This window comes from Denticeps clupeoides, chromosome 3 (assembly GCF_900700375.1).
Source record: "Denticeps clupeoides chromosome 3, fDenClu1.1, whole genome shotgun sequence".
Classification (NCBI taxonomy): Eukaryota; Metazoa; Chordata; class Actinopteri; order Clupeiformes; family Denticipitidae; genus Denticeps; species Denticeps clupeoides.
In genome coordinates, this window is record NC_041709.1 from 30,814,328 (window position 1) to 30,832,249 (window position 17,922).

The window sequence follows — 17,922 nt, forward strand, 5'->3', positions numbered from 1 at the left end:
TACGGGGCCACTTCCTTAACCGCTAGGCCACCCGTGCACCATAGGGCACACGGGGGGGCGCGCGCACACACACACCTAAAGTCACTTTAGAGCACATCTGTCAAACTCAGCCACATCCCACGAGACCACGTTATATAGATCTATTATTGGGGGTGGTAGTAGCCTAGTTGGTAACACACTTGCCTATGAGCCAGAAGGCCCGGGTTCGAATCCCACTTACTACCATTGTGTCCCTGACCAAGACACTTAACCCTAAGTTGCTCCAGGGAGACTGTCCCTGTAACTACTGATTGTAAGTCGCTCTGGATAAGGGCGCCTGATAAATGCTGTAAATGTAAATCTATTATTATGGCCCGGCGATATGATGCGCTGATAACACACAAACAACAAATCCCACAATGCAGTGCGCACTTTGCTCACAAACCTTTACGACGCTTTGATGACTTTGAAGCACAAAAAAAGAATTTCGAGCTGCTTTACAAAAACCCATTTGCCGTTGACGTGGAAATAGCTCCTGTACAGTTTCAGCTGCAGTTTAAAGATCGTGGCCACTGAAACACTGCATTATGGGATCTGAAGTTTGTGTGTTATCAGCCGGGCTGGAATAACATAGTTTGACAGCCCTGATTTGGTGCAGCCAATCCAGCTAGTTTACATGCCTTTGAATGGTGGGAGGAAACCAGAGAACCTAGAGGAAACCTGGACCAACACAGGGAGAGCATGCAAACACCACACAAAAGGTCTGAGATGGGATTAGAATATACAACATTGAAGGAGCATTTGGGCCTGTTTGATTTTCGCAAAGTTAGATTTATATAAAATTGCACTATATGGTTTCTAAGACTGTTTATTCAAACTCATTAATATACATGTTTGAAGTGTGTACACATAATTGAAATGCCAACGCAAAGAAGAAAGACTGACAATGCATTAAACACCCTTTATTAATTTAACATCAACTGAATTTCAATAATCTTCCTCAAACCCCCAACTCTCAGACCTTTAAACTCGTTCCATGGCTACAAATAGTGGAACGTTGAAATGCCCGCCCCGCTGCAGTCCAGTGGTCATGATCCTCAGGTTAGAAAGAAGAACTACTAACCAGGTGTACGTGGTACTAACCAGAACACCGCTTGGTCAAATCACAGTCGGGAGCAATAATGGCCCCTGAGGAGGGAAAGTGCGAGATTATTGCAGGTTTCTGGTGGACTAACGTCCATATTAGAACTCGCTTGCATCACCTCCCATGTATGAGAGGTTGGTGGTAGAAGAGAAACGGTGTAATTAGATCATATGGACCCTGAGCTGGCATGATGGCGTCTTCATCACGGTGGGATTCGGCGACAGACGGCTGGTGTGGGTACTGAGCGGAAGGTGGAGTCTCTGAATACCTGCGCACATACCGATCGGCAGCTAAAACAGGAGGGTTCTTAATAGAGCCGAGACCAGGCCAGGGACTCCTCAAACGGTGAAACTGGGAAGCCGGGTCTTTGGCCGGACAAGAAAGAGTCGTGACTTCTTCTCCCACACGAACAGTCAGGACCACGTGATTATTCTGCAAATAAAGTGACGGGTGGAAAAAAAAAAAAAAAAAAAAAGTATAATAATAATCATCCATTTTCCCCAAAAGGTCTTCCACCATTTACCCGTCGCGTCAATCCACAGCTGCTGTAGGGGATGGAGAAGGACTCCATTCCAGGCGACGAGGCGGTGTTGTACCAGCACAGAGCTGCGGTAAACAGCAGCGGAATCCGCTCACCGTTCACTGAAAAGAAGCCCAAGAGAAACGAGCGAGTAATACAATTCTGAACACGAAATGACATTTCTTATCAACAAGGTCTGCGTGATTAAATTCATTTTGCGATATAAAATTTAGCCACAGACGTTATATGTTGCGGTACATAATCTGATGAGTACATTTAAACTGTTTTTGAAAGGGTGCCATGTGACCGTTGCAAAGGCGCTGCAGCAGCATGTTGCACGATAAACTTTTTACAGATCCATCAACACGCAGCATAACCGTCCAGATCAAACTTACGGGTTTCTGTCACACCCATGAGGCCGGTGGAATGCCACGGATTTGTATGATGCGAGTGTCCCTGAGCAAGACACGTAAGACACAAGAGTGTCTCCAGGGAGACTGTCCCTGTAACGACCCTTTTGTAAATAGGGCTGAACAAAGTATAAAAAACGCTGTAACTAGCATACCACGAGTTGACCACGAGTGTCCTTTCATGTCTCGCTGGTAGCAGCCTAGTGGGTAACACACTCGCCTATGAACCAGGATACCCAGGTTCAAACCCCACTTACTACCATCGTGTCCCTGAGCAAGACACTTAAAACGGAGTGTCTCCAGGGGGGGACTGTCCCTGTTACTACTGATTGTAAGTCGCTCTGGATAAGGGCGTCTGGCAAATGCTGTAAATGTAAAAACATGTGGGCATGTGATGACACAGGGACATCAGCGCAGGGTGACGGGACTCCCCCACGCATTGACCCACAACACCACATTATCATCTTAGAAGGACTGAACTCTGTTTACTCTGCTGCACGCCTGCTCGGACTGAGCATCGCCCGCCCACGTTCGTTGGCCCGGTCCCGTTCTCGCACACCGAAGTGATTGTCATTGTGAAACTCTGCAGCACAGCACCAGGCGACAACGAAACGTGTCCTCTGCTTTTTAACCATCGCCCTTGGTGAGCAGTGGGCAGCCATGACAGGCGCCCGGGGAGCAGTGTGTGGGGACGGTGCCTTCCTCAGTGGCACCTTGGCGGCTCGGGATTCAAACAAACTACCTTCTGATTACAGGGGGGGGCGTTCCTTAACCGCTAGGCCACCACTGCCCCCCCCCATGAAACAACAGTAGTAAGTGCTGTTGAGCCCAACATGACCGGCCTGAAATCAGTTCAGAATGGTCAGATGGAGGCGTTGATAGAACAGATCCACAACCTCGAGGAGGTGATGGAGACGTTCCAGGACAAGGATGACTATGCAGAAAAGGAGCAGATGCTGAGGGCCTCTAATGATAAACTGAAGATGGCTCTTCATGTGGCGCGTGAGAACAATGTGGTGTTCCGGTTCCTAAGCATTTACCAGACGCCCTTTCCCAGAGCGACTTACAATCAGTAGTTACAGGGACAGTCACCCCCTGGAGACACTCAGGGTTAAGTGTCTTGCTTAGGGACACAATGGTAGTAAGTGGGGTTTGAACCTGGGTCTTCTGGTTCATAGGCGAGCGTGTTACCCACTAGGCTACTACCAGCCAGATGACTTGCCAACCAAGGCGATAACTCAAAGTCTGTATCCACAAACTGGGGACCCACCCCCCCTCGAGCACGTCTCCAGTTCCACAAAATACGGTCACTGATCCGGATTCCATTACAGATCCACTTACACTGAACGGAATATCTGCCGGCGGCCCCGGCACCAAAAACGGTCAGGTCCATGGACTGCGGCCTACAGACGATCTTCAGAGGAACGATGGCGAAGGGGCAGGACGCTCGCACGGGAACGCCGTACCAGCGGAACGGCAACACGTACCCCGACCGCTGAGGGACAGGACAACGTTCACAAGGTCTTCTGCCTGAGACTTCAGAAGGGCTGGGCCTTTGGAGGAACCACCTCAACTCCTCCAAAGGACAGCTTATTCCTCAAAGAAATATATTACATTGGCAGCTCATACCTGCGTCTTGACAAAGCAGCCATCATAGCGAGATCCTACAACGACCTCGTCCTTCATGGTTCTGACGAAGATGTTACAGAAGGAGGGCAGCTCGGACAAGGGCAGAGGAAGACCGTCCGCTGGACGAGAAAGGTGGGGGTGACCGGTGAAGAGGAGAACAAGCCTTCAGCGTGACGGACGGACGGACGACACCCAACTTACGCGCGAAAACCTGAACGTGGCCGACATCCCACGGCTTGAACGTCACGATCATGAGCTCGTCCCGGCACTCGACCTGCGGCTCCACGGCGGTGCGCGTCCTCGTGTGGCCGTGGACGTCACCGCTTTCTGCGGCATGCTCCCCGTTTCGCCCGTAACTTCTGCCAGACCGGACCAACCTCTCCGCGCTGCTCCCGGCGCCGGAACGTGGAAGGGCGCAGGCCAGCAAGGCGCATGCGCAAAAGAAAGTTGCATTCTGAGGTTTCATTGTGAGCCAAGCCGACCTGCCTACATGACTACAAAAGCCTCGCCGGTGGCTCCTCAAACAGCCACATTACAGCTACACCGCGCCCGCGTCAAACCAGGGGTCAAATAGGGTCACCGAAGGCGTCGCACCTGAGTTGCGCATGCGCAGACGGAGCCATTATAACTCATTATTTATTTAATACAGGCCCAGTTCTAAGAAAACTAGGCCTGTATACAAGTAAACCGCTATTACTTAGAACGATATACATATATATACATATTGGCGTCAGCCAATCAGCGTACAGTGGCCGACTTGTATAAATAGTTTCGGATAAGCGGATGTGGTTTCCACCAGGTAAAATCGGCCAAGGGAAGCAGCATTTCAAGTAAAAGGGACGCACAACAATATATTTATATACGGTGCTTTGCTCAGTAGTACCTCAGTGGCACCTTGGCGGATCGGGATTCTAACCGGCAACCTTCTGATTACGGGGCCGCTTCCTTATCCGCTAGGCATTCATTTCACCTATATGTATATATAGGTGAAGGTCATGCGTCGGTGTGCAAAATCTATTAATAGAAATTTAACACGTTTAATTAAGGAATCCAGGATAAATTTATACAGTATTTAAAACGAGACCTTTCATGGCCTGCATACCGACGCTCAATCAGGGCGCGTTTTGAAATACAGACGCTGATTGGCTAGAATGCGCCTGACCGACACCCGCGCCGACCAATAGAAACGCGCCGCGGCGATCCGGCTCCGCTCCCGCTCCCGGTGTCCCGGCCGCAGACGGAGGATGCGATGCGGCACTAGGCGTCCAGCCGGCGTGACCTAGAGCCCAGTCATGTACCATTTAACGCAGCAAGGTAGATACGCGCGTCCGCGCCGCGAATAAAGTTGTCGAAGTGACGTCGTCCGCCGGCGGGTGTATGCGTGGAGGTCGGGACGTGTGTGTGTAGGGGGGGAGTAAGTCCGCGGGATGGGTGGGGTCTCCACTGCAGCAGATCCACGCCGGGGAGGCGGGGGTGCCGTCCGCGCGTCCGCGGGGTTTTAAATGCGCTCCTCTTCACGACAGCCACCAGGTAACGTTCCAGCAACGTTTCTTTAAAAAAAAAAAAAGAAAGGGCGCGATGTCGCGTATAACGTGGGTAGTTGTGCACAGTTAACGCATTTATTTACCAGCAAGGTTAATCAGGTTAATACCCCCACCCTCCCAACACCGACGCCACCAAAAAAAAGGCATGTCGGTGATGAGCTGCTGCTTTTTAATTTTCAGTCTGCATGATGGGTGCAGATCTGCTGGTGCTGATGTGATGCTGGTGCTGATGTGATGCTGGTGCTGATGGGATGCTGGTGCTGATGTGATGCTGGTGCTGATGGGATGCTGGTGCTGATGGGATGCTGGTGCTGATGTGATGCTGGTGCTGATGTGATGCTGGTGCTGATGGGATGCTGGTGCTGATGGGATGCTGGTGCTGATGGGATGCTGGTTGGCTGCCGTCAGCAGGACTGAATAAGAGATGCGACGCGGCCGGTGGCCCGGGAACGGGACGCCCTGACTCCTCTCCTCCGTTCCCTCTGCAGTGAACATGTTAAAGGCGCTGTCCGGAATCTGCTTCCTTCACCTCACGACCATCGTCCTCCTGTTCATCGCCGTCATCGACGACGTAAGCGGCGCGGCGGAACGGTAGGCTGGCCGCTGGCTGGGCCCCTCGTAACGAGTCTGTGTCTGTTCAGGCCTGGTGGTTCACCAGGAACATGTACACCGACATTTGGGGGCGATGGGCGATGGGCGACGGTGAGTTTGAAGACGAAGTGTGGGTCTACACGGACCTGCCCACGTCCTACAGAAAAGGTGGGATGGCAGGATGACTCGATAACGCTGTCGGTGGCATCTTCTTTAGATGATGATGGTTTGCCCCCCCCCCCCCCCGTCTGTAGATTATCTCCAGGCGGTGCAGGCGTTTGCCGTGTTGTCCTGCCTCTTTGCGGTCGTGTCCCTGTTCGTGTTCATCTACCAACTCTTCACTCTGGGGAAAGGAGAGAGGTTCACCCTGTCCGGAGTCCTGCAGCTGACCTCCGGTAAGTACTTTACTTTAGTGTACTGTACTCGGCAGACGCTTTTATCCAAAGCCACACCAGCAGTTCTCCTTCGGCTTCCATAGATTTTGAGTTACAAAACGAACTTGTCAAGAATAGAACATGCCAGGGATTTGTTAAGTGCTAGACGATTATTTTTCTTTTTTTGCGAGTGTGTGTGTGTTAGTGTTAGACTCGTTTGAAATACTTTTTAAACAAGTGGGTTTTCAAATGTTTCTTAAGTAAAAGGACAGTTGAGGGGTGGTGCAGATTCAGACACCTTGCAAGGCAGATGGTTCAGATTCCGGTCCCACCCCGTCTCTCCAGGTTTCTGTATCATGGTGGCCCTGTCCATCTACACCGACCACTTCCACCGCGACGAGCCGGGCGGCTGGTACGGATATTCCTACATCCTGGCCTGGTTCGGCTTCCTGCTGGCCCTGCTGACCGGGGTCATTTACGTCATCCTGAGGAAGAGGATGGAGTGAAGACGCCACACTCACCAAACCAACTTCAGACCCCTGACCGGCTTGTTGTTTTTTCCCCCCCATCTTCTGCTGCTGTAGAAATCGTTCGCACAACCCAATGCACAAATTATTGCATTTGCAGGGGTCTGAAGTCTCAGCAAGGCCATGTTGGTGTTCCTGATGCCAACGGTGCTATTCACTTGTGCTACAGAGTCTTGGTGTAGCCACAGGATGAGGTGAGGACACTAATGGTCGTGATGAAGAAGAGAATCTGTAAAGTCATGTGGAGAAAAAAAAAAAAAAAGAGAGAACACACACACAGGAGTGTATGTTTTATATATATATATATATACATATATAGAGAGAGAGAGTTGTATATAATATTATATATATATTATTCCCAGATTTAGGACCTACCCGTGTCATTTTAGTAAACCCGAACTCAGAAGTGAGAGAACATGAAGAAAATCCAGTTTCAGTAGTGCAGCAATATTATCGTTTTAATTTGACTGCGGATGATAGTCAAACACGCAGAGACGTTTTTAAATCGCTTGAAGGTACAGAAATTGAACATGTACTCCATGCAGTGAGCTATTCACATTAGACAGCTGTTTAAGAATTAAGATCCTTGTATTACAGGGCTGGTTCGTTCACAGGCGGCTGAATTGTGGAGAAGTTGTGTCAACACAAAGATTCATTCCAATAAATTCAAATAAAAATACTGAAACAACAACCTTGTAATATATATTTATATATATTTTTATTTACACGTAACATTTTTATAACAATATATTCCACAAGGAGGGACATAATAAATAAACACTCTGCATGATGTGACGCGTAAAACTGACTCAAGATGGAGGACAGAGAAAATGCCGTCATGGTCACACACACTGGGCAGCCGCCCTCTCACATTCATAAGTAGGACCAGAGAGTTGACGTTCAGGGGGGCAGCAGATTTCGTCCCAGGCCCGTGGACTTCACCACAAGCAACATTTACTTCTGTCCTTTCCAGATCTGAAACGTTCTTCCTCCTAACTGCACCAGGCAGAGGAGACTGGAATGTACCAATGTGGCTGAAGGGTGGGGTGGGGGGGTGGGGGGAGGGTTCCACGGACTAAACTACACACCCTGGCCCGAGGGGGTGATCCGCTCCTGAACCACCAGGTGGAGAAGGTGGTTTTGCTCAGCTGAGAGAAGTGGCCTGGGTTGGAGACGAGAGGAGGATCAGTTCACTGATAAAATAATAATAATAATAATAATAATATTTTTAATTTTACCATAATTCAGTCTGAAGAGACTTCAGTGAGTCAATGTCCTTCTCCTGACAAGCCATCTGAAACATACAAGCCCATAGCAAAAAAAAAAAAAAAAAGGGAATAAAACATCACTTGATTCTGCCACACTGTCTACCATAAAAACATGATTTATTGGTAACCAAACGAACATTTAAAAAATTACAAATAAGTTTTTTCTTTTTATAAAAATGCGTGTTTTGTATAAGCATTTTAACGTTAATGCTGTTACTGATATTCTGCTAGGAAAACGATGTGTCTTAAACCCATTTTAGCATTTAGCTACTGCAATAAGACAGCAATACAGAAGAGGCCTTCATTAGAAAACAAGACACTTACCACCACCGACTGCAGCAGCAGAAATATGTTCTCGGGGAGGAAGGACACTAAAACAGAGGCTCGAATCAGTGACAGCCCGCGCTCAAGTCCTTTTTCATGTTGATAAGATGTAGATTTTTTTTGTCTATTTATTGTACCGCACATTGTTCTTCTATACACACTTATAGACCTATGTACATTCATACATATATTTATATTCAGTATCTATATTTATAACATTGTGGTTTTTCTTCTACTCTGTACTTGAGATACACCATCTACTTGACTTGGCCAATCAACACGATTCTGATTGGATTTAAGTGCAGGGGTGGCAAGTCTAAGTGACCTCCGACAAGCACCCCTGCAAGTTCGCCCGAGCGAGGTTTACCTTGGCTGTGCGAGTCGAAGGATTCCCAGGCGTACCTCTCCAGCGTCTGGGCGTGTTCTGGGAGCAGCTTCTGCGGGGGAGGCTGAGGTGAGGAGGCCGGTGTTAATGAATTACAGCAGCAACACAACAATTTAGAAATGATTTCCTGTCCACGGCTGAAGCGCTAAAGAAATAATAATAAGAAGAAGAAAACATACCTCAAGCAGCATGAGTAAAAGCACTCGTGAGATCTCACACTTGGCCACAATGTCCATAAACGCACCTGGGAAAATGTGGGAACGCATGAGAAGCGGCATATAACGGGTTTTTATTCGTACAACCAGCCTGGGGTCCTGATACCATGTCTACTGACCCAACTTACCGACAGGCGTGTTTGTGCCGGGCAGCTGAAGCCCCCTCTCCTGACACATCATCTGCATCTCGGACAGCACAACCAGCGCACCGTCGTAATCCCCTGACCACATAAAAAAAAACCCCACAAAGTCACCACACTGGCATTCGTGACAGAAAACGGTTGTCTAACACCGGGCAGCAGCACTGACGGGTGAGTATTTTGCAGGAAGCCAGCTCCCACAGAGACAGCAGGGCCTCGACGGGCATCTGGGTCTGCAGCTCTGCCGCCCTCTGGAAGTGGACTGTAGCTTCTCCTGGCCGGTTCATCTCCTGTAGGACAGTTAAAAATAAATAAATAAATAAAAATAAGTGACAGTGACGAGTGTGTGGCTGGAAAATCGCTTTTACATTTACATTTACATTTATCAGACGCCCTTATCCAGAGCGACTTACAATGAGTAGTTACAGGGACAGTTCCCCCCTGGAGCAATTTTAGGGATAAGTGTCTTGCTCAGGGACACAATGGTGGTAAGCGGGGTTTGAACCTGGGTCTTCTGGTTCATAGGCGAGTGTGTTACCCACTAGGCTACTACCACCCCATGGTTTTTAAAAGGCGGTGTTACCTTGAGAGCATTGCCCAGTTCCAAGCACAGGCTCGCCGCCATCACAGGCTGATTCATTTCGATGTAGACCTTACAGGGGAAAAAAAAGAGAACGCGGGAGGGGGGTCACGGACGCGCCGCATCGATCAGACGCGCGTACAAGTCACGGCAGGTTCACCTTGATGGCGAAACTGTAGCAGTTGAGCGCGGCCTGCAAGTGCTCATCGAAGCCCGGGGACCGGAGGGCATGGTTCTCGCGCTCGGACAGCAGGAAGAGGCGGGCGGCGTCGGTCAGCGCCAGGGCCTCTCCGGGGGCATTAAACAGGGTCTGCTCGCACCTGTGTGAAGACACACCATGCCTGCCTAAAACCGATCAGGACCAATCCTGATACCATCATGCTGATTGCAGTCGAGGGAAAGTTGAATGCGGCCAAGTACAGGAATGTCTTGGATGAAAACCTTCTCCAGAGTGCTCAGACCGGGCCAAAGGTTTACCTTCCAACAAGACAATGACCCTAAGGTTGAGGTTGAAGTTTATTGTCATATGTACAAAGTACAGCGTACAGAGCACAATGAAATTCTTACTTGAAAACCTCTCCCACGTAGACAGAACATAGAACATGATACATAGAAGACATAGAAGACAAAGTGCAGCAGCAATAAATAATAAGTCACAGAAGGGTGAATATATATAAGCACACAGCTAAAATAACGAAGGTGTGCTGTGTATACATTAATGAGGACCCACTGTGTAAATTAAATAGAACAACATGTAATAACTACTTTTCACTTTGTTACCTGAAACAATGAGGTGTAATTATTTAACTCATTAGGTCATGTGATAGTGAGGGTGGTGCAGAGTGATGGCGTTAACCACGCCCACTTTTTGTGCTGATTCTGATTGGTCAGGTTTAAAATAAAGATGTAAGTATATGAGTTTGTTTTGGACATGGTCCACATGCATGAGTTCTGCACAACACGTAATGGTGATGGAAAAACCTCCTACCGAGCCATGGCCAGGTTGCAGAAGGCCGCATACTGCAGACAGTCCTGCTGCTTCAGCTCTCTGGCTAGCTGACCTGCGGCGGGACGGTGCAGACCTGAGATTATGCAGGTTACATACGGACGCTTTCTCTCCACCTCCAGGTTCAAACTCACCGAACTGCTCGCTCGCCTCGGCGACGTTGGGCTTTCGCAGAAAACGTCTTAGAAAAGAAACACGTCACACTGTGATGTGAAAATGCACTGTAAATATATGAAGCATCATGCTAACTAGCATGGTATGCTAAAAACAAAACGATCAAGGTTCGATCACGAGCAAGAGACCATGGATGCTCATAACATAAACGAACTCTATAAACTAAACTGTTTATTAATAATGACAAATCAAGGGGTATAAGTCTTACTTTTTCAGCTTATTTGACACGGCTCTGTATCGCATTAGGAAATCTCCCTCGGCCGCCATGACTGTTCGCTAGTGTTGCGTCGTTCGCGAACGATTCGTTCAAAAGAACAAATCTTTCGGAGAACATACTGAACCGATTCACTTCCCGCAGGAGGGAGGGGGGACCCAGAATGAACAAATCACCTGGTGAACTACACTCTCCTGAATCATTTCCCTCTGACGGCGACATTTGGCGACCTCGCTGTTGTCTTAACAGTTTCCAGATAAACCTTAAACTTAGACTTGCTTATGGCCATACCAGCTGAAGAATGCCTGATCTTGTCTAAGGCGGGTTGGGCCTGGTTAGTACTTGGATGTGAGCCTGGGATGTGAGCCAGGTGCTGTAAACAGTGGTGGCCTAGCAGGTAAGGAAACGGACCCATAATCAGAAGGTTGCCGGTTTGAATCACGATCTGCCAAGGTGACACTGCACAGTGCCTGTAATAGCTGCCAACTGCACGCTAAGGGTGATGGTTAAAAGCAGAGGACACTTGTTGTGCTGCACTAGTGAAACTCATCAGCAGGAGAGAGGGATTCAAGTTTTTTATTCTGTTATAGTACAGGCCAAAGGTTTGGACACAACTTCTCATTCAATGTGTTTATGTCTTTATTTTCATGACCATTTACGTTGGTAGATTCTCACTGAAGGCATCAAAACTATGAATGAACACATGTGGAGTTCTGTACTACACACCTGTTTTATTTTCTAGTTTCTTCAAAATAGCCACCCTTTACTCTGATTACTGCTTTGGACACTATTGGCATTAAAAAATCCAGTGTTTTTTTGTTCCGTTGTTCTGTATTGGATGCATTGTCTTGATATCTGATATTATTTTTTATTAATTTTTGTTAAGTGCAAATACTGCTGTGCAAAATGGAGCAATAATAGATAAATACTCACTATAACAGAGATAGTGCACGAGTGTGTGTCAATCCAGAGTGGAAAGTTCCGGTGTCTGATGGTCTGTGGGATGAAGCTGTTCCAGAGTCTGGTAGTGAGGGCCCGAATGCTTTGGTGGCATTTTCTGGACGGTAGGAAGGTGAAAAGTGCATGTGAGGGGTGTGTAGAGTCCACCACAATGCTGCTGGCTTTCCTGATTTAGTGTGTGTAGTAAATGTCCGTTATGGAGTGAAGAGAGACTCCGGTGATCTTCTCAGCTGTCCTCACTATCCGCATCGAATACAGGCTCTTCTGAAAATGCACGCTGAACAGGTCCTGACTCCTGATCTGGCCACCTGATTGGCCGTGGCGAGTCGGCTGTCCCTGTCCTCCAGCTGCAGCTTCAGGAACCTGTTGGGTCTCCGTCAGGACGGTCAGCATTCGGCCCGACTCTGCATCTCCTTCCTTCAACTTCAGCACCAAACTCTGCAGGATCTGGAACTGGCAACTCACACTGACCACACAGAGTCAACGTGAGCTTTTATTTTATTTATTTTACTTTACATAAACGAATTCGACATGTTGTGTCGACATGTTTTAATGCGACAACACACAACTTTACATCTGTCACAACAATATTTCTGTAATAAAAATACATTTAAAAATCAGTAATGTTTTATGACCTCACGTTGCATTTCAAACCGACTAATTAGCACAAAAAAGCTCAGGAATTCTAGTCAGTAGAAGGTGATGAACTAATTGTGAAGAATACCAGCATCTGCAGCCCCTCCATCCATCCTGATCACTGTTCTCTCAGGAATTCAGGGACTGCCGGCTGCAAAAGAAGCAAAATTCTAAACGGCAAAGAGCAGATTTTTCTGCTTCTGCAGATAAAAAAGATGAGGCCGGAACGTACGGACAGCGCCACCCCGAGGCGGGAGAATAGAAAAACAAGCTACGCTTCAATTTAAATTGAAAAGTCGGTTAGTCCCGCCTACTTATTCTGGATTGGCCAGAAAAAAAGCTTTTTCCTGATCTAATTGGCTGAACGAAAAACGACTTCCTCAATAGCCAATCACATTCAAGCAGTTCAGAGACCGGCGCTTTCTGATAAACATTCACTCCTGACAAATTTCCTGAGGGATTAACAACGTTTTCTGATTCTAATTCTTTTCTGATTATGACTCTGTAGTTGGGCCGCATGGCGGCGTGGCAGTTTGCAGCAGATCGTAAGTTTGACAGCGTAACAGGACTAAAAGATTTAGGATAATGAGAAAGGGAGTGACTATGTAGTAATAGTTATTTTGCCATTAATATACATTACTATACAGTGAACAAGTGAATGTTTTCAGTTCTATGCTGTAGAGGCTCCGCCCTATAATGGGGTTCCCTAATGCATATCCCCCAATCCCGTACTAGCATCCTCACAACAACAAAAAACTAAATGTGATGGCTGGATGAAATCACAATGTTTCTGAATTATTAGCATAACCAGCTTAATGAAACCAGCCAGTCACATTGTTTATGAGCTCTAGTTCTTTAGTGCGAATTACTCAATGAAATCAGCCAATCACATTGTTCCTAAGGTCTTGTTCTTTAATCTGATTGGCTGAAAAAAGAGTGACGTCATCAACAGTTCTCTATTTAAGTGATGAACCGACAAGCAATAAATCATTTCAGATTTTTGAGAGTTCAGCACAGAGCTACAGAAATGAAGCAGTGGAAGAAGTTTGTTAGACGGATCAGGCGTCCCTTCTGCAAAAAGAAGGTTCCTGTTGAGCCCAACATGACCGGCCTGAAATCAGTTCAGAATGGTCAGATGGAGGCGTTGATAGAACAGATCCACAACCTCGAGGAGGTCATGGAGACGTTCCAGGAAGAGGATCACTATGCAGAAAAGGAGCAGATGCTGAGGGCCTCTAATGATAAACTGAGGATGGCGCTTCATGTGGCGCGTGAGAACAATCTGGCTCTTGTTGGAGACCTGAAGCGACTGAAAGATAGAGACCTTTCCATTCAGGTCCTTCGGCGAGAAAAAACAGCAGAACTGGAAGCAGCAAGAGACCGTGAACGTCTGCGATATGAGGATCTCCAAAGACAGCTGAGCATGGAGAGACACAACAGAGAAGAAGCAGAAAGGCGTTTCTCTGATGAAGTAGAGACTAGTAAGCAGATGGAGAAGAAGAGTGAAGAGGCTCTTTATGAAGAGATGCTGCAGAAAGAGGAGGAGGAGATGGACGAGTTAAGAAGGGAAATAGAAAATGAGCAGAGGAGAAGGGAGGAAGCTGAAAGAGAGCTTGAAGCAGAAAAAGAACACACGGAAGAGGCAGAGAGGCTTCTCCTGGAGACCAAGAAAAAGTCCCACGAACAGATGGACAGCAAAGAAAGTCTCAAAGAAGAGACACTCCAGCCAATAAAACAGGAGCTTGAAATGATGAGAGCTAAAAGAGACCATGAGCGCAAAAAACGAGAAGAACTTGATAAAGTGCTCCTCAAAGAAACGGCTACCAAGAACGAACTGCAAAAACGTTTCCAGAACATAAATGATACAACTGAGAGTAATGAGGTTGAGGAAATCCTGGAGATCCTCCTCAAAAGGGAGAAGGAACTGTCTGGGGAAAAGGAGAAGACAGCAGAAAGGAAAATAGAACTAGAGCGTCTTCTAGAAGCTTCACAAAGAAACGTGAAGAAAGGAAATGAATACAAGCACAGGACTGGGCCGAGACAGGCTCCTCACAGAGAAGAAGATGGAAGGAGGAAACAGCAAAGAAGCAGATGGAGAAGGATGGACATCAGCACGGAGCCATGCGGACATGAAGGGATGGAGAAGGGATCGGGTGTGAAGGGATGATTTAAAAATGTGTCTGTAAATAAAAAATTGTGTAAATAAAAAATCTACACATAAAAAATGTATGAAGTCTGTCTGACTGTCTTAAGCGTCACACATCTGAAACACCTGGTCTTACATAAGAGAAACATTACATATCATTTAATAATGCAGTACAAATGGTCATATAATAAAATGTATAAACAAGAAACAAACTTGCACTGGTGTCCAATTGGCCCATTTGTATAGGGGGCGTGTCAGCCAGTGTGCTTAAGCTTCTATCTGGGATTCGTCTCTGCTGGTGAGGTAGGACGGGTTTTAAAAAGTCTAGTGTTTTTTTGTTCCATTGTTCTGTATTGAATGCATTGTCTTGATATCAGATTTTATTTATTTTTTTATTAAACAGTGCTAATACTGGTGTGCAAAATGGAGCAATAATAGATAATTACTCACTATAACAGAGATAGCGCACGTGTGTCTGTGTGTGTGTCAGTCCAGAGTGGGAAGTTCCTGAGTGTTCAGGTGTCTGATGGTCTGTGGGATGAAGCTGTTCCAGAGTCTGGTAGTGAGGGCCCGAATGCTTTGGTGGCATTTTCTGGACGGTAGGAAGGTGAAAAGTGCATGTGAGGGGTGTGTAGAGTCCACCACAATGCTGCTGGCTTTCCTGATTTAGTGTGTGTAGTAAATGTCCGTTATGGAGTGAAGAGAGACTCCGGTGATCTTCTCAGCTGTCCTCACTATCCGCATCGAATACAGGCTCTTCTGAAAATGCACGCTGAACAGGTCCTGACTCCTGATCTGGCCACCTGATTGGCCGTGGCGAGTCGGCTGTCCCTGTCCTCCAGCTGCAGCTTCAGGAACCTGTTGGGTCTCCGTCAGGACGGTCAGCATTCGGCCCGACTCTGCATCTCCTTCCTTCAGCTTCAGCACCAAACTCTGCAGGATCTGGAACTGGTGCAACTCACACTGACCACACAGAGTCAACGTGAGCTTTTATTTCATTTATTATACTTTACATAAACGAATTCGACATGTTGTGTCGTTTTAATGCGACAACACACAACTTTACATCTGTCACAACAATATTTCTGTAATAAAAATACATTTAAAAATCAGTAATGTTTTATGACCTCACGTTGCATTTCAAACCGACTAATTAGCACAAAAAAGCTCAGGAATTCTAGTCAGTAGAAGGTGATGAACTAATTGTGAAGAATACCAGCATCTGCAGCCCCTCCATCCATCCTGATCACTGTTCTGTCAGGAATTCAGGGACTGCCGGCTGCAAAAAAAGCAAAATTCTAAACGGCAAAGAGCAGATTTTTCTGCTTCTGCAGATAAAAAAGATGAGGCCGGAACGTACGGACAGCGCCACCCCGAGGCGGGAGAATAGAAAAACAAGCTACGCTTCAATTTAAATTGAAAAGTCGGTTAGTCCCGCCTACTTATTCTGGATTGGCCAGAAAAAAAGCTTTTTCCTGATCTAATTGGCTGAACGAAAAACGACTTCCTCAATAGCCAATCACATTCAAGCAGTTCAGAGACCGGCGCTTTCTGATAAACATTCACTCCTGACAAATTTCCTGAGGGATTAACAACGTTTTCTGATTCTAATTCTTTTCTGATTATGACTCTGTAGTTGGGCCGCATGGCGGCGTGGCAGTTTGCAGCAGATCGTAAGTTTGACAGCGTAACAGGACTAAAAGATTTAGGATAATGAGAAAGGGAGTGACTATGTAGTAATAGTTATTTTGCCATTAATATACATTACTATACAGTGAACAAGTGAATGTTTTCAGTTCTATGCTGTAGAGGCTCCGCCCTATAATGGGGTTCCCTAATGCATATCCCCCAATCCCGTACTAGCATCCTCACAACAACAAAAAACTAAATGTGATGGCTGGATGAAATCACAATGTTTCTGAATTATTAGCATAACCAGCTTAATGAAACCAGCCAGTCACATTGTTTATGAGCTCTAGTTCTTTAGTGCGAATTACTCAATGAAATCAGCCAATCACATTGTTCCTAAGGTCTTGTTCTTTAATCTGATTGGCTGAAAAAAGAGTGACGTCATCAACAGTTCTCTATTTAAGTGATGAACCGACAAGCAATAAATCATTTCAGATTTTTGAGAGTTCAGCACAGAGCTACAGAAATGAAGCAGTGGAAGAAGTTTGTTAGACTGATCAAGCGTCCCTTCTGCAAAAAGAAGGTTCCTGTTGAGCCCAACATGACCGGCCTGAAATCAGTTCAGAATGGTCAGATGGAGGCGTTGACAGAACAGATCCACAACCTCGAGGAGGTGATGGAGACGTTCCAGGAAGAGGATCACTATGCAGAAAAGGAGCAGATGCTGAGGGCCTCTAATGATAAACTGAAGATGGCTCTTCATGAGGCGCGTGAGAACAATCTGGCTCTTGTTGGAGACCTGAAGCGACTGAAAGATAGAGACCTTTCCATTCAGGTCCTTCGGCGAGAAAAAACAGCAGAACTGGAAGCAGCAAGAGACCGTGAACGTCTGCGATATGAGGATCTCCAAAGACAGCTGAGCATGGAGAGACACAACAGAGAAGAAGCAGAAAGGCGTTTCTCTGATGAAGTAGAGACTAGTAAGCAGATGGAGAAGAAGAGTGAAGAGGCTCTTTATGAAGAGATGCTGCAGAAAGAGGAGGAGGAGATGGACGAGTTAAGAAGGGAAATAGAAAATGAGCAGAGGAGAAGGGAGGAAGCTGAAAGAGAACTTGAAGCAGAAAAAGAACACATGGAAGAGGCAGAGAGGCTTCTCCTGGAGACCAAGAAAAAGTTCCACGAACAGCTGGACAGCAAGGAAAGTCTCAAAGAAGAGACACTCCAGCCAATAAAACAGGAGCTTGAAATGATGAGAGCCGAAAGAGACCATGAGCGCAAAAAACGAGAAGAACTTGATAAAGTGCTCCTCAAAGAAACGGCTACCAAGAATGAACTGCAAAAACGTTTCCAGAACATAAATGATACAACTGAGAGTAATGAGGTTGAGGAAATTCTGGAGATCCTCCTCAAAAGGGAGAAGGAACTGTCTGGGGAAAAGGAGAAGACAGCAGAAAGGAAAATAGAACTAGAGCGTCTTCTAGAAGCTTCACAAAGAAACGTGAAGAAAGGAAATGAATACAAGCACAG

The 17,922-nt window shown here is 46.7% G+C and overlaps 3 protein-coding genes across 5 annotated transcripts; 1 reads left to right on the forward strand and 2 right to left on the reverse strand.

The window, feature by feature from the left end:
• Positions 1-1,067: 1,067 nt before the first annotated feature.
• Positions 1,068-4,226, reverse strand: LOC114786841 (uncharacterized). The gene is made up of 5 exons (XM_028974376.1): positions 3,884-4,226; positions 3,683-3,801; positions 3,395-3,548; positions 1,647-1,765; positions 1,068-1,555 (listed from the first exon to the last, which is right to left on the reverse strand). The coding sequence occupies exons 1-5, from the start codon at positions 4,146-4,148 to the stop codon at positions 1,238-1,240; spliced, it is 975 nt and encodes a 324-aa protein (XP_028830209.1). The 5' UTR covers positions 4,149-4,226; the 3' UTR covers positions 1,068-1,237.
• A 660-nt stretch (positions 4,227-4,886) lies between these two features.
• On the forward strand, positions 4,887-7,369 carry LOC114785876 (epithelial membrane protein 1). Of its 2 annotated transcripts, none has more exons than XM_028972522.1 (5): positions 4,887-4,996; positions 5,715-5,797; positions 5,868-5,985; positions 6,072-6,212; positions 6,537-7,369. In XM_028972522.1, exons 1-5 carry the CDS (start codon positions 4,975-4,977, stop codon positions 6,695-6,697), a joined length of 525 nt encoding a protein of 174 aa, XP_028828355.1. In that variant the 5' UTR covers positions 4,887-4,974; the 3' UTR covers positions 6,698-7,369. The 2 variants fall into 2 exon arrangements, with proteins under 2 accessions (XP_028828355.1, XP_028828354.1); XM_028972521.1 differs by lacking the exon at positions 4,887-4,996 and adding an exon at positions 5,108-5,212.
• Positions 7,370-7,414: 45 nt separating this feature from the next.
• On the reverse strand, positions 7,415-11,132 carry f8a (coagulation factor VIII associated). 2 transcript variants are annotated; one of them, XM_028972431.1, is made up of 12 exons: positions 11,019-11,132; positions 10,771-10,817; positions 10,619-10,691; positions 9,791-9,950; positions 9,634-9,702; positions 9,220-9,340; positions 9,039-9,131; positions 8,875-8,939; positions 8,678-8,759; positions 8,311-8,357; positions 7,957-8,012; positions 7,415-7,880 (listed from the first exon to the last, which is right to left on the reverse strand). In XM_028972431.1, exons 1-12 carry the CDS (start codon positions 11,075-11,077, stop codon positions 7,799-7,801), a joined length of 954 nt encoding a protein of 317 aa, XP_028828264.1. In that variant the 5' UTR covers positions 11,078-11,132; the 3' UTR covers positions 7,415-7,798. The 2 variants fall into 2 exon arrangements, with proteins under 2 accessions (XP_028828264.1, XP_028828263.1); XM_028972430.1 differs by having other exon boundaries at positions 10,619-10,712; positions 11,019-11,120.
• Positions 11,133-17,922: the final 6,790 nt, after the last annotated feature.

What these genes read in the sequence shown, in the direction of transcription:
- LOC114786841 (XM_028974376.1), bottom strand. Translation starts at nt 4,148, where the DNA reads ATGAAACCTCAGAATGCAACTTTCTTTTGCGCATGCGCCTTGCTGGCC. An exon ending in GCTGCTTTGTCAAGACGCAG is followed by an intron (nt 3,549 to 3,682) that starts GTATGAGCTGCC and finishes CCTGTCCCTCAG; the next exon opens with CGGTCGGGGTACGTGTTGCC. An exon ending in CGGCAGATATTCCGTTCAGT is followed by an intron (nt 1,766 to 3,394) that starts GTAAGTGGATCT and finishes GCTTCTTTTCAG; the next exon opens with TGAACGGTGAGCGGATTCCG.
- f8a (XM_028972430.1), bottom strand. Translation starts at nt 11,077, where the DNA reads ATGGCGGCCGAGGGAGATTTCCTAATGCGATACAGAGCCGTGTCAAAT. An exon ending in GTGTCAAATAAGCTGAAAAA is followed by an intron (nt 10,818 to 11,018) that starts GTAAGACTTATA and finishes TTCTTTTCTAAG; the next exon opens with ACGTTTTCTGCGAAAGCCCA. An exon ending in CTTCGACTCGCACAGCCAAG is followed by an intron (nt 8,358 to 8,677) that starts GTAAACCTCGCT and finishes CCTCTGTTTTAG; the next exon opens with TGTCCTTCCTCCCCGAGAAC.
- LOC114785876 (XM_028972521.1), top strand. Translation starts at nt 5,185, where the DNA reads ATGCGCTCCTCTTCACGACAGCCACCAG. An exon ending in TCATCGCCGTCATCGACGAC is followed by an intron (nt 5,798 to 5,867) that starts GTAAGCGGCGCG and finishes GTGTCTGTTCAG; the next exon opens with GCCTGGTGGTTCACCAGGAA. An exon ending in GCCCACGTCCTACAGAAAAG is followed by an intron (nt 5,986 to 6,071) that starts GTGGGATGGCAG and finishes CCCCGTCTGTAG; the next exon opens with ATTATCTCCAGGCGGTGCAG.